This window comes from Drosophila miranda, chromosome XL (assembly GCF_003369915.1).
Source record: "Drosophila miranda strain MSH22 chromosome XL, D.miranda_PacBio2.1, whole genome shotgun sequence".
NCBI lineage: Eukaryota > Metazoa > Arthropoda > Insecta > Diptera > Drosophilidae > Drosophila > Drosophila miranda.
The window spans coordinates 9,801,539-9,816,271 of NC_046673.1; the positions used below are offsets into that span (position 1 = coordinate 9,801,539).

General features: G+C 40.8%; 1 protein-coding gene and 1 long non-coding RNA gene across 3 annotated transcripts; both read left to right on the forward strand.

Moving 5' to 3' along the window:
* The first annotated feature begins 360 nt into the window (after positions 1-360).
* LOC108164610 (alanine aminotransferase 1) lies at positions 361-9,865 on the forward strand. Of its 2 annotated transcripts, none has more exons than XM_017300449.2 (7): positions 361-578; positions 3,737-4,064; positions 4,158-4,296; positions 7,364-7,453; positions 7,534-7,796; positions 7,859-8,682; positions 8,760-9,865. In XM_017300449.2, exons 2-7 carry the CDS (start codon positions 3,745-3,747, stop codon positions 8,906-8,908), a joined length of 1,785 nt encoding a protein of 594 aa, XP_017155938.1. In that variant the 5' UTR covers positions 361-578; positions 3,737-3,744; the 3' UTR covers positions 8,909-9,865. The 2 variants fall into 2 exon arrangements, with proteins under 2 accessions (XP_017155938.1, XP_017155939.1); XM_017300450.2 differs by lacking the exon at positions 361-578 and adding an exon at positions 753-849.
* On the forward strand, positions 4,303-6,972 carry LOC117187820. The gene is made up of 2 exons (XR_004472371.1): positions 4,303-6,167; positions 6,230-6,972. It is a non-coding gene; the product is annotated as an uncharacterized LOC117187820 (long non-coding RNA).
* Positions 9,866-14,733: the final 4,868 nt, after the last annotated feature.

Below are 14,733 nucleotides of genomic sequence, written 5' to 3' on the forward strand. Positions count from 1 at the left end.
GAAATTGTTGTTTAGTGGTTTTGTTTAAACCTTATTTTATACGCAATGCTATAAAGAAGAAAACTAAAATTTAACCAGTCTTGTAGGAAATTGATTTAATATTCGGATAAAACTATGAGTTCAGAGCTGAGGGTCTTAGCTAGCTGGTAATATTCAACCGAATATCAAAAACGATGGAATTTAATGGAACTTAAATACAAATAGTTCGTCAGTATATTTGCGGTATATTTTGAAATTTGTGACGTAGTTTTGGTATATTTCTGAGGGTAAGACCGTATATTTGATCCGCGGTCACACTGGGGCCAATACAAATTTATCGCTTGGCGCACTATTTTTCGCACGGACGGTCAATGCCGTTATATTGATAAATGCAACATAAGCAAACACAGCAATAACAAAAACAACAACTGTACACACTGTTGTCGAAGAATTTGTCGAGCAATCGATTGCCATTACCGCCGCCGCAGTTGCTTCAGCGGAATTGGAGCGAGAGGCAGAACGGGCCAAGCTTTGATTTTCTTATTGGAACACATTCTACCGACCATAAACACACCCATACATACGCGAGCGCGCGCCAGGTACGACACGCACACAACCAAACCTAATATTTATTATTTACATGTATATACATATATTGTACATATAGGGATGGTGTAGATAAGTTTATTAATAAGTTTAAGTTTTCCACATTGGTTGTATGCATGCCAACGTTTCTCTCTTGATTTTTGAGGGTCAATCTTGTGTGTCCGTCCCACCAGAGCAGTCCGCGGTTCGCATCCGCAGCATTTGGGATCATTAGATAATCGGGAGGGAAAACAATAAACCCCCCAACCTAGCCCCATCTTCAAGGTGAGTTGCAACATCCCAGACGAGGAGGAAAGGTGTTGCATTCGGCAAAGAAAAATCGATCGAGCTCTGCCAACTTGGAGGCTGACGGACGCTCTGCTCTTGAACTACATACACACGACAACCGACACACACACGGACACATACAGGCGACAACATTCTTATTGGGCCAAAAATCGAGCCACCCACCCCCCGCCGCTCCCAATTAACCTCCTCACAGTGCGACGCTGTTTAGTGAAAGTGATTTGTGTGTGGCACGTTCAATTATCGCCAATTTCCGTCTAACTGTGGTTTTGTTTACTGCCTAACAACGGTTCACCGTACTCCGTACACCGTTTATCGTTTTGCGTGACGCCCTTAATTGATTTGCGTGCACGTTTACCAAAGTGTGTCAAATGTCAGGTGAAGTGGCATTACCGGAGAGCAATCTCCGGGCGCCGCGTATTGTGATTATATTCCAGTGCCCGAAGGAACAGACGGGGAGCGGAACGAAAGGGAGATTTAAATATGTATGCTATGTAACTTGAAGACCTGCAATATGCCTCACCCTATGTTATTCCACCATGCGCGACACTGTGAAAAGCCGACAATTGTTGCTCAATAGAGATTCATTGTGTCTTTCTTTGCTTGAGTATGTGTGTGTGTTTGTGTGCGTGTGCGTGTGCGTGTGCGTAAGGCGTTAGCAGCTGTTTAGCAAGTAATTAGCGAAGCTCCGACCCTGCCATTGCCACTGCCATTTTCCCCACCTCCTGTTCTGACATTTCAATCAAAGTGCCAGTTGCCACGTCCTCTCCTCTCTCCACTCTCCACTCTCGCCGCGGATTAGTTTCAATTGTTATCATCCCTATCTTATCCAGTTTTGATATATACGGTCTAAACCCTCTAAATTCCCAGGGATTGTCAGGGTGTGGGTGTGGTGGCACTGTGGCATGTGGCTGCATCAAAGTCCACAAATATTTTGGAACACCATTGCATAAGAATGTGTGTGCCGAGCGACCCAAAACAAATCAAATTTCGAGCACACAATGTCGAGTACAGTGAAACCCACAAAGAGAAATCTGCAAGAGGAAAGAAAGTTCTAGACCCCTTCCAGACCGTAAATCCCCTCTTTGAAACGGAAAATTGTTAGCTTTTGTTGGCTTTTCTTCACAAAAATACGTCTTACATATAATGGATACCACCCACAGCTTTCTCTGTATATTCAGTGGGTATAAACTTTTCCAGATAATCCCCATTATTCTCAACCCTTCCTTTGGGTTTCTTCATTTTTTTTTTTTCATACATACATATGTACATTCATACAGAGATTATATATAAATTATTCCGATACTATCTGCAATTATATTTAACCAGGGCTCTGTTTTGGTTCAGCTCTGAAGGTGTTGCTATTCCTTACTAGTTTTTACTATAGTTGAGCCCAGCCCCCACTTTTTTTCTTAGAAAAATGTCCCATATTTCAGCTGTTTCCACTCTGACTGACACTTCGAATGATCCTTCTGCTGTGTTTTTGTTCCAGGCAATCGTTTTGGGAGCTTTCTCTGGGTTCGCATAATCAGTATCGTTCCCTATGGCTGGCGATATATATAAATTTGCATTTCACATTAAAGAAACATACATATATACACTATTTTTGGCTCTGCTGTGCGCCCATCAATCCCTAACCGGTTTCAAGTGCGTTCCGTTCCTCAAAAAACAAATCTTCGCCGAAACAAGTTCTAAGGTTCAGCCGGCTTCGACTGGCTTGTTCCTAAAGAAAACAACAACACCCCTCCCGCAAGAGGTACGTGTATATACATATATGTAAAAAAAACACATATGTTTTGTGCCATATACAGATACAGTATAATATATATAATCGCTAAAACGAAAGCAAACATTTTGTGGGATGGCTGATTGACGCTTGATTTGAGTGCGCATCAGTTGTGCCACATTTTGAAAACATCTACACCAATATTCCGCCATATACCTTGCGATATCTGGCCATTGTCATGTTTTTAATGATTCTTTGTCTTTGCCTTTGGTTTTTGCTTGTTTTTTGCTAGCTTGCATTACGTAACTGCCGTTTCAAAGTGCAAAATTCTGAAATGTGAAGAACTTTGCCACATTTATGGATCTGTGGAAATCGGTAGATGAACAAGCTCGGCCTAGGGACGTCACTGATAAGAGTCCCCCGCTCCGGCTCAAAGTCAAAAGTACAGGCTACTGATAGGGGAACGTGCGAGTATAGTAGCACGCGAAATATAGTCTGAATTAAAGCGCGTATACTATAAATCCTATTCGTACGTAATTCCTATTCAAACAAAATCCAAATTAATGTGGTGCTTCTGAACAACTAAAAACATCCACAGCGATAATGGGCTTTACGATTGTAACAGTGTGATAAGAAACTGATTCAAATTTGAATATCAGTTGTAAAATTACGCGCCCGAATGCAGCTGTCAGTTGGGGTTCGCGTCTCCGCTAAATGTGCATACGCACTGCCAGCGCGTCATTGCCGAAGAGCGGCACATTTAACTGAACTGTTAACGGCAGTTGTAATGAGCGTGTAATTTGTATCTCTGAATTATATAAACTACGGACTTGGCAAACAATGGCACCAATAAAGAGAGGCCAATAAATATATAATCTACTTATTTTATATTGATAAGCATACAATTTTATTGAGCAGCTTCTGCCGATAACACAGAGAGAGAGAGAGCCGGAATGCCGACTCTTATAATTTATGCGAGTGTGTTATACTCTTATACATTCACACCCTTTCACAGCCAGCACTTTTGCATGTGCCGAGAAAACCTCAAACCGTATTTAAGAAAAAACAAAAAAAATATATGTATATCAATACATCGATATATCGATATATATTCAACATAAAATTTTCGAATAATTTCAGAGAATAGAATGAGCCGTCTGTTAATTAACAAACCCAGCGCCATGCAACGTGCGGCAGCCACAATGTCTGGCAGGGCCGCCGCCGCCTTGCCACTTCGCCAGCCCTATCCTCAGCAGCAGCAACAATCAAAATTGACGCCCAGTGTCGTCATTCGACGCTGGAAATCGTTTATACATAGCGTTCAAAAATCCACAACAGCAGCGTCGGCAGAGCCAGCGGCAGCGGCAGCAGCAGCAGCAAGCATGACTACAACGACAGCGACGTCGCACCGCAGCCGCATTCAATCCGAAGCTTTTGGGGGTAGACATTCACCGTTTGACGCCCGTCGGTTAGTTGTCCCTCTTGTTGTTTGGGCCGTGTCTGAGAAGTGAAATACAATTTAATAACGAAAGTGAGAACTCCTCCACCTTCCGCTCCATAGTTCGTTCTCAACCAGCACCAAGATGCCAGCGAAATGTCTGCAACTGGAGAACATCAATCCGAACTTCATCACCATGGAGTATGCTGTGCGTGGACCTCTGGTGATACGAGCCGGCGAAATCGAAAAGGAGCTTGAAAAGGTGAGTGAGCTAGGCGCCTGGGGCAAGCGTGTATATAGTAATTGAACACCACGTCAAATGCGCCGCACCGCGCCGTGTCGTGTCTTCCAATTTAATGGCCGTCAAAAGCCCGCATTTATTGTCTATCCAAAGTGTTAGTGTATTAGTGCGTTTGCGTTTGTTCGCTTTGCCGCCCTTTTCGTTACGCTTTAGTAGGCGGGAATTCGCTGCCAAATCATTCACGGGCAACTGACTGCATTGCGCCCACCTGTTAGAGGTGGGGGTTCGTTCATTCGTCGAAATTGGAAAAGAGGATGTGACTTTTTCGCTTAGAGGCCCTCAAAAGTAAGCACCAAATTGATAAAGTCGTAACTAAATGTTCTTTATCTCAAAGAGGTATGCTTTTATGGGTGATAAAAGTATAACCAAAATTAAAATGAACTTTGGAGTGGCATAAGGAGACTCGGAGAATAAGATATATCGTTTTATACCTAAACGTACATATGTGATATGTAGTACGTGTGAATGATTGCCGATGAAGAGCTTGCCTAATCTCCGCTTTTGCTTTCAAGTCGCTTTTCTGTGGATTTTGTGTTACATGTGTATGTCCGTCCGTATGCATGTATGGGAAGTTTTTAATTATTGTTATACCCATTGTGCCGCTTTCAATTAAGTGCAGGCTCAATAGAACGGCCTTCAACTCCCTTAGCTTGTGCTTACATAACAAGCTAAGAGTGTGCGTAGGCGGGGAAGGGCTGCGATGCTGTTATCAGTGCGAAAAGAGCAAGAAATATCAAAACAGAGACAAAACATGCGCATAAGCTTTGTCAGTGTGTGTGTGCTTAATGCCTCCCCACCCATGCATATACTCCTCTCCTGCTATTCCCTTCTCTTTGTAAACTTGTACCGTTTGTTTTGGATACTTTAAGCAAAATTCTCTTCGAAATATGCCCAAGCGACGGCGCACATTGACCCACAACATACATATGCATACATATATGCACACTTATACGCTTATGTACTATAAGATCCATTGTTTGCCCCGCGCTGACTTTTCAGAATTTGTATTTTAATGTCGCTGACAGCTTGTTCACGTTCCCGTTTCCCCCTGCTCCGCCCCCGTTGCGATTGATTTCCTTATACGCCGCCTAACTGATCTGCTTCGATTCGCCTTGTTTTTTGTTCTTTTGTGCTTCTATCAAATTCCGTTCGGCCTGCTGCAGGATGAAGCAGAACGTTTTGGCCACTTGCCAAAACCATGCGGCGGCATGGCCCAGGGGAGGAGATGGTAATAGCCGACATTCTTATCATTTTGTCAGTTTATATTCTGTTATGCGTCTTGAGTGCATTGAGTGGATTATGTGAATGATGGGGGGAGTCTCCCCATTCCCTATTCCCTCTGCCAAGGTCATAATACCCTGTGCCGAATAGGGCACAAGGGTATGTACATTGTAGCTGTCTTAACTTTTTCGCGACTTCAGGTGTTTTAGGTATCCCACATTTGGGATGTCGGATTGTCGGCTATCGTTCGTATCGTACTTGCTTTCACTTCCATTTGACATTTGGCAAATTGTTATTACATATTATTATTGTTATGGCCCGGTTAGTGCGATAAGATCGCCGATCGCAATAGCCTGTACGATTATATGGCTCTGCCTTACGCCATACACAATATACCTGCTATATACGACAGCACATAATACTTATCAATTATATAGCAGCCACTTAAAACCCAACAAACTAGTGCAAATTGATTGATGGAATAAGCCTGAAACTCGAGATTGGAGAGAGGCCGCAGGTGGGGAGACTGTGCTACGTGCAATTACACACCCAATCCTATCGGTTGTAGAGAGGCAGCAGAACATTTACAATGAGAGACAGCACATTATTTAGTATGTATACCAAATATATAATGTATATGCACTTTACGCTAATATTTATATTGATATGGTAGACGCACTGCAACTCTAGCTATAAACAAACTTTTGTTTGTGAAATCCCCCTTATTGGAATCGCACGACAGTCATGGACACATACACATCCCCAACGTATTCTGGCGACTTGGCAACACCTTTATCAGCAATTTAACGAAATTGAAAACAAAAATAAGGTTCGATAAGGTGGGCCAGAGATCTCCACACGAGCGTACGTTTACACTGGGCGAGTGTTTGCGGTGAGGAATCTAGAAAATATAGAGCCAGAGCATTCCCTTCATGGGGAACTTGTTGTGGCTCGTCGTGATGTGCTGCGAATTCCTCAATTATTCAATATTTACACTGACATGTACTACTGGATGACGTCAACGCCACCGGCAACGCCAACGCTCACTTGCAGCCCCACAATGGCCCCCCCCCGGCCATCATTTTACATATCCATTACTGGGTCACTCATTTGAAAGCCCCTTCCCAGCAATTGTGTGGTAAATTGCCCATTCGAGCGGAGTGAAGCAACCCAAGCCGCCATCTACATGCATATATGTACATATAATGAATGCAGGCCCCTGCAAATGCCCTGCAAATTGTGTGTTAGATTGTTGACAATGTCTTGGCAAATTATTCCACCCTGTGTGTCAGGGCAGAACCAACAGAAGCGTTGTCATATGTCGCTATTAAGTAACAGGTTAAAAATATATATATAAACATTGTATGCAGATAGATAAGACATAGGTAATCCAAAATAGAACAAGCTTTGCTTTCATTTCAAGGTTATTTAATATCTGCAAAAGGCACTCCACTCTTCATACGATAATTTGATATCGTATACCGATTAGTCCTAGGCACTCGATGAAACGTTAATTAGAACCGCATTGCAGTTCTATGGATGGGGGGGGGGAATCGTATCATAAATAATCAATGAATAAACACAAATCATCTGCAATTACGGGGTGAACCAATTTGGATTGTGACTGTGTGTGTCTGTCCACCAATTGAACGTAATTTGCATGGCGAAGAGAGCACAAATTAAAAGCTCATTTGATACGCCTCGTGCACGGGCTGGGTCTCGGGCTGATCCAACATTCATTCACTCAACAAACAATAATACCATAATACGTATAATTTCCCTTTCGTTTGATTGAATTTGATTGCAGGGTGCAAAGAAGCCGTTCGACCAGGTGATTCGGGCCAATATCGGTGATTGCCATGCCATGGGACAGCAGCCGGTGACGTTCCTGCGTCAGGTGAGGATCAGACTCGGAGATAACTTTCCCAGGAATCCAGTCCTTAATATGGTTGGTTATCTGTTCATTCCTCGCTACAGTTGCTGGCCTTGACATTCGAGCCCCGACTGCTGGACTCGCCCGATTATCCCGAGGATGTGAAGAAACGGGCCCGCGCCATTCTTGCCAACTGCCAGGGTCACTCGGTGGGCTCGTACACGGACTCGGCTGGACTGGAGGTGGTCCGACGCCAGGTGGTCGACTATATTGAGAAGCGCGACGGCGGAGTGCCCAGCGATTGGCAGAATGTCTATCTGACAGGCGGTGCCTCGCCTGGTATCAAGAGCATTCTCTCGCTGATCCAGTAAGTGGTGCCACATTCCAGGCAAAACCCTTTTCTAATCAAACCTCTTACTTGTGTTGCAGCGCTGAGGTGGGAGGCAAGCCACCTGGCGTGATGGTGCCCATTCCCCAGTATCCACTGTACTCTGCCACCATTGCCGAGTATGGCATGGACAAGGTGGACTACTATTTGGAGGAGGATTCCGGCTGGAGTCTGAGCCGCAAGGAGCTGCAGCGCTCCTTCGATGAGGCCAAGAAGACGTGCAATCCACGCGCTCTGGTCGTCATCAATCCGGGCAATCCCACCGGTCAGGTGCTGACCCGCGATAACATTGTCGAGGTCATCAAGTTTGCCAATGATAACGGGCTGATTCTGCTGGCCGATGAGGTGTACCAGGACAACGTTTACGACACAAACTCCAAGTTCTACTCGTTCAAGAAGGTCGCCTACGAGATGGGTGAGCCCTACCGCAGCCAGGAGCTGGTCAGCTTCCTTTCCACATCGAAGGGTTTCCTCGGCGAGTGCGGCATTCGTGGCGGATACATGGAGGTGGTCAACCTATGCCCCCAGGTCAAGGCCATGCTCACCAAGTCGATTACGGCTGCCCTCTGCAGCACCACCGCCGGTCAGGTGGCCGTCAGTGCTCTGGTCAATCCACCCAAGCCCGGCGAGCCCTCGTACGACTTATTCCAAAAAGAGAAGAACGCCACCCTGGCGGCCCTCAAGGAGCGCGCAGAGCTCGTCCACAAGACTCTCAGTAGTTTCGAGGGCTACAAGGTGAATCCCGTCCAGGGGGCAATGTACGTGTTTCCCCAGATCGAGATCCCACCCAAAGCGATCGAAGCAGCCAAGGCCAAGGGCATGGCACCCGATGTTTTCTACGCATTCGAGCTCCTCGAGACGAGCGGTGAGTGGTGCACTACTGATGATGGCATCGCATCGATTCGGATCCGAGCTTATCTAATTTATTTCCCTCTTTTATAGGCATTTGCATTGTTCCTGGCAGCGGATTCGGGCAAAAGCCCGGCACCTATCACTTCCGCAGCACGATCCTGCCGCAGACGGACAAGCTGAAACTGATGATGGAGAAGTTCCGTGTATTCCACGCCGATTTCATGAAGAAGTACAAGTAGATGGAGATGGACACACTGCTTGTAGCCCTTCCCTAGACCCTTCCTCCTCCTCCTCCTGCCGCCTGCCTGTGTTAAGAGTGTCTGATCCCCCCACGCTAAGGATTATCTAGTTTTTTTTTTGTTTTTTGTTACTATTATAATTTCTTATTATTTGCCATAGACTTCTACTGTGTCTCTGCTCTTCATTATTTTGTATTTTATATATCAAATATATAAACGTGTGAAATTTGTACATACATACATATGATATGTCTGTACTGAATAACTGCATGAATCCACAGAAAGTGAAACTTTGATTGATTCTTTGGTTCATTGATTTTTGCGATATATTTAAATAATGTAAGAGCAGTTGCACTGCCTTTTTACACATACATACTCGTATATATAACTCGTATATTATCAGAATATTGTAATACGTTTTAGCCTCAAAGGAAAAGAAAGATGTTTACTGTGGATTCATTCAGGTCTCTGATAGATGCTATATATAGTAATACTGTATACTCTACAGCCTTCCCTTCCATAACGATTTACTCTGTTTTATCCTTGGATCTTGTTCAGGTTTCGGCATCGCTGTTTTCACCATTTTAATTAGTCGTTAACTAAAGTGTTGAATTTGCTGTAGCCAATCGTTCGTTTATAGAAAAGACAAGTGTGCCGATCCTTGATCGTGGAATGGAAACAAATCCAAGTGGTTTGAGGGGAGTGACAATAATTTTGTTGGAGCCAAAAAGTTTTTTATTACTTTCGTTGGCCGAGCGAAGAAGCATCCGGATATTGTTCTATAGAAAAGTTGTTTAGCATATATTTATCCTATACGTGCATACTCGTTCATATATGTATGTTTTTATCCCTCGATTCGATCACGAATGCATATTATGTACATGTCCTTAAAAGTCATTACTATTCGTTAAAAGACAAGAAAACCAAAACATGAAACTATTAAATATATAAACATTACTATTGTTAAACCTTTTCTGGGAACTTTACTGGAACTGAAATAGGAAATATCTTTACGGCATAGTATTCAGTGCACTTAAATATATTCCATCAGTAATCATTCAAAAGGAATGGTTCATTATTATCATTATTTCATTCATTCATTATTTTATTGATGGGACGGACCAACTGTTTAAATATAATCGGTAGTATCCGATATTTATATTCGAAAGCATATGGAAATTTGAATATAATTTTGAATAAAATAAAATCTTTTATTCATTTTAGAAATTTCTGAAGGTAAATTTTGTATGAATCACGAAATTTCAATCGAGGGTATGATCGATTATATTCGATATTCACCTTCGCCGCATCACTGCGAAATTGATAAGTTCATTTTGGGTTTAATATTATTTATTTATTTATTTATTTATTTACAGCGAGGTTAGAGTTAAAACTATTAACCTAGCTTATTAGTGATAGCACTGGTTACTATGACCTTCGGCTATGTTGTTATTATGTTATGTTTATTATATTATATTTATTATATGTGAGATGTATTCCATGGGTTTTATATTAGAGTTAGATTAATGGATATAAGTTGGATTCTTTTAGATATTTTATGATTAGGTCTATTTCAGTTTTAGTTGGGTTAGAGAGGAATGTCAGCGGATTATTGTTAGCGAAGATTTTGAAACGTATGTCTGTGAGTTGTGAGGATGGGCAGTCTTTGAGTAGGTGTTCTAAAGTTACTGGAACGTTGTTCAGGCAATGCGTACAAGTATTTATTTTGGTAGGGTCTAGGTAATGTTGGTGAGTTATTCTTGTATGTCCTAGTCTTAGTCTAATTATTTTTGTTTGTTTTATCCTTGATGTGGTGTTTTGGTCTAGTCTTTTGGTGAATTTGTCGGCTGTTATTTGGTTGGGATTGATAAATTGATACCAGTTCGATGTTTGTTCTAGTTTTATAAGTTTGTTTTTAAGCATTTTTGTCTTGAGGTGTTTATTAATGTCTGATATATTGTTATTGTGTGTGTATGTAAGGGGCATTATTGAAGCTGATTTCGCTTTTTGGTCTGCTAGTTCATTTCCTTTTATGTTTTTATGACCTGGGATCCAGAGTAGTTTTATTTTTGGATGTAGTTGCATTAGAAGAGATCTAATTTTAGATTCATAATAGTTGAAGTTATCGGGGTTGCCTATGGCTTGAAGAGAGGATAGAGAGTCTGAACATATCATATATTTCCCGCGCATAGCTTTAACAATTTGTATTGCCTCGAATATGGCTATGATTTCGGCAGAGTAAATTGAAGAAAAATTTTGTAGTAAGCCCACTTTTAAGGTGTTTTTTTCCGTTGTGATTGCAAATGATGTGGTACTTATGGTTTTTGATCCATCCGTAAACAGAAAAGTGTGATCATTAAATTGGTTTTTGATGGTAAGAAAGTGTTGTTGGTATATAGAGTAGTGTGTATTATTTTTGTCTAGTTTATCAAGTTCGGTATTTATGGTATTTGGTTGGAATTTCCAGAAAGGTAGCTTAGTTTTTATCTCGGGTTTTATGAGAAGGCTTATGTTTTGTTTTTTGCAATGTTGTAGTGAGTAAGTTATTGCTGAAGGTATTTTGTTGTTGAAGTGGATTCTGCTTTGGAGGGACTTTGAGATTTTGTGAAGAGGTGAGTTGTTTGGAAAATAAAGGTTTTTTATTAGTTTGGCTTGTAGAAAGTCACGTCGATCTGCAACTGTGTTTATGTTAGCTTCCATTAAAAGATTTGTAACCGGGGTTGTCCTGAATGCTCCCAAAGCTATCCTTACTGCACAGTTTAGGATGGTTTGAATTTTTTTAAGCCAAGTTATTGAGGAATTGCCGTAAAATACTAGTCCGTAGTCAATTTTAGAAACTATTATTGCTTTTGTGATTGATATTAGTGTATGCGTATTGCAATTGAACTTGTTACTGAAGAGACATTTTATTATATTAATTTTGTTTGAGAGAGAGCTAGCTAAGTCTTCTATGTGTCTAGTCCATCTATATTTTGAATCGAATGTGAGTCCTAATATTTTTAAGTGGTCTACGCTCGGAATGTTTAGGTTTCTTGTTGTTATTGTGCATTTACAGTTATGTTTACGGCATATATGTAAGTGTTTGCATTTATCAAATGATAAGGATGAGCCTGAAAACGAACACCATTCGTCGATTTTTTGGAATAGATCATCGAGATTTAAATTTTCTTGGGTTTGGTTTTTTTTTAAATTTGACAATAATATGAAAATCGTCTGCATAGGCTGTGAATGTGAGATTTCGTTGGATAGTAATGAGGTTTGCTAGTTTATTATATTCTATTAAGAATATAATAACTGATATCGGTGATCCCTGGGGGATTCCGTTATGCAGAGGAAAAGTGCTCGATAGGTTGTTTGCTACGCGACATTTGATTTTTCTCTTGCTCATAAAATTAATTATATAGTTAAGTATTTTTGGGCCGATATTCCATTCTTGGAGTTGCGTAGTTATTGCATGTAGTCCAATTTTGTCAAAGGCTTTATTGAAATCTAATGACACTATTGACAAATGTTGTTTGTGGGATAATGCATCAGTTATCAGATGATCTAAGTACGCTAGATTGTCTGTAACTGATTTTCCACGTTTGAAACCAACTTGATTTGTGTGTATATGTTTTTTTGTAGTAACAAACCACCACAACCTCTTGGCTATGATTTTGTCTAGAACTTTTGCGAAGCAAGAGTTTAGAGAAATCGGGCGGTATGAGGTTATTGATGTATTGATGCAGCCGGGTTTAGCTATTGGTATAACAAGACCTATTTTGTAAGTTTGGGGTATATAGTTATTAAGTATATTATTGTAGTGTTTTAAAATTCTATCCTTAACTGCTGGGGATGTATTTGCAATCATTGGGTAGGAGATTCGATCAATACCTGGTGTATGGCCCTTTAAGCTTGAGAGTGCGGAGGAAAGTTCTATGGAAGTGATATCTGATTCTATTTTCTGAGCAGATTGCGATGGAGGAGAGCTTTGATATGTTGAAATTGAATATTTGTTGTTAGTGAACATGGGTGAGAAGTTGGAATCTTTGGACTGATCAGACCAGTATTCAGCAAATGAATTGGCAATGGAGGGATCATCTGAAGTTGGCTGTAAAGTGGTCGGATGGATAATTGTATGGATGTTTTTCATATTATTCAGTCCACAAAAGCGTCTTATATTTGACCAGGTTTGACTTGTCTTTGTTTGTGGTTGGATTTCTGAAGTAAAAGAGGAGAGTGACTTATTTTTGGCAGATTTAATTTCTTTTTTAAATTTTGCCGCTGCTTTTCGAAATCTAATTATGTTTGTAGTTGTAATGTGTTTTTTTAGTTTGTTCCATGCTTGTTTTCTTTCGTTGTTGAGAGTTTGCAGTCCATTGTTCCACCAGGGAACGTTTCTGGGATGGGTTTTAATTGATGTTTGTGGGATGGTAAGATGGGCGCTTTGTAGTAGAATTTTATTTAGACATGATGATTCTTTATTGATATTGTTTGAGGGCGAATTTTTTGTATTAAAGTAATCAGTTTTGTCCTTAAATGCATCCCAGTTGGCTGAGTTTATTTTGAAGATTGGGTTGTTTTGTGTTTTATTCTGTTTGTTATTGTTAAAGAGTGTAATGAGGATAGGGAAATGGTCACTTCCGTGAAGGTCGTCGATGATTTTCCAGTTAGCGTATTGGAATAAGTCTGGAGAGCAAAATGATAGGTCAATATGTGTGTATGTATTGTGTGTGGTAAAGTGTGTGGGGGATTTGTCGTTTAAGAGTATAAAGTTGGTGTTATTTAGGAATTTGGCTACTGTATTGCCTCTTGCGTTATTTTTTGGTGAGCCCCAAAGTTTGCTCCAACTGTTGAAATCACCTAAAATAAGTGAGCTTGAGTTGTTGCTGAGAACATTGTGTAGGTTACTTTCGTTAAAATTTTGGCTTGGCGAAATGTATGCAGAAATTATTTTAAATTTTTTCTTCGATTCAACTTCAATAGCAGTTGCATCGAAGTCAGTTTGTAAATGTATTTCATTCGATTGGATTGAGTTGTGTATGATGACTGCTGCTCCCCAAAAATTGGGTGAGTAGTTTTTAGCGTAAAGTGAGAAATTGATGGGAATGGGTATATTGTGAATATTAAATAAATGTGTTTCTTGTAATGCAATTATATGCGGTTGGTATTGTTTAATAATAATTTGTAATTCATTATAGTTGTTTATGTAGCCTCGAAGGTTCCATTGGATTATTGTCAGAGTCATTTTTGTAAGTTTTTATCTCTTGAGTGCTGATTATTTGGGTTGTTTTTACTTGATCTGTTAGTTTTAGTCGGATTCTATTTCCATTGAGCAGTTGTTGCTACTCAAGGCGTCAGTATTGGGGTTCTTCTGTCTTTTTTTTTTGCTGCGTGAGCTTTTTAGTTTTTCCGCAGCCTTAATTGCTGCTAATCTGCGCTTAGTGGTAGTTAGTGGTAGAATTTTTACATTGTTAGAGGTTGTGCTGTTTTTATTGGAATTTGATAGGGTGTTTATCTTACTGTCTATGTCTGAGTCGATATCAGAGTACGATACAGTTTAGCGTTTGGATGTGGATGCTTTCTGGGGGTGTTGTTGTTTTTGTGATGCTGTGTGTTATTGTTGTTGTGGTGTAGTGTGTTGATGTTGTGATGCTGTGTATTGTTGTTGGGAATGCGTAGAGGCCTGTGTGGTTTTGGTGACTGAAGAGAATAAGTGGGGTGTATTATCTGTGTTCCGTGTCCGTAGTATTGAGAGGGCTGTTTTGTTGTCGCATTTGTTTGTGGTTTTAATTGCTTGGAGTTCGTATTGAGTGATAAAGATAGGGCATTTTTTGCTGGTGGAG

Bases quoted from the DNA above. Each gene is read 5' to 3' on its own strand.
- LOC108164610 (XM_017300449.2), top strand. From the start codon at position 3,745: ATGAGCCGTCTGTTAATTAACAAACCCAGCGCCATGCAACGTGCGGCA. The intron at 4,065-4,157 runs GTTAGTTGTCCC...TCCGCTCCATAG, and splicing joins TCACCGTTTGACGCCCGTCG to TTCGTTCTCAACCAGCACCA. The intron at 8,683-8,759 runs GTGAGTGGTGCA...CCTCTTTTATAG, and splicing joins CGAGCTCCTCGAGACGAGCG to GCATTTGCATTGTTCCTGGC.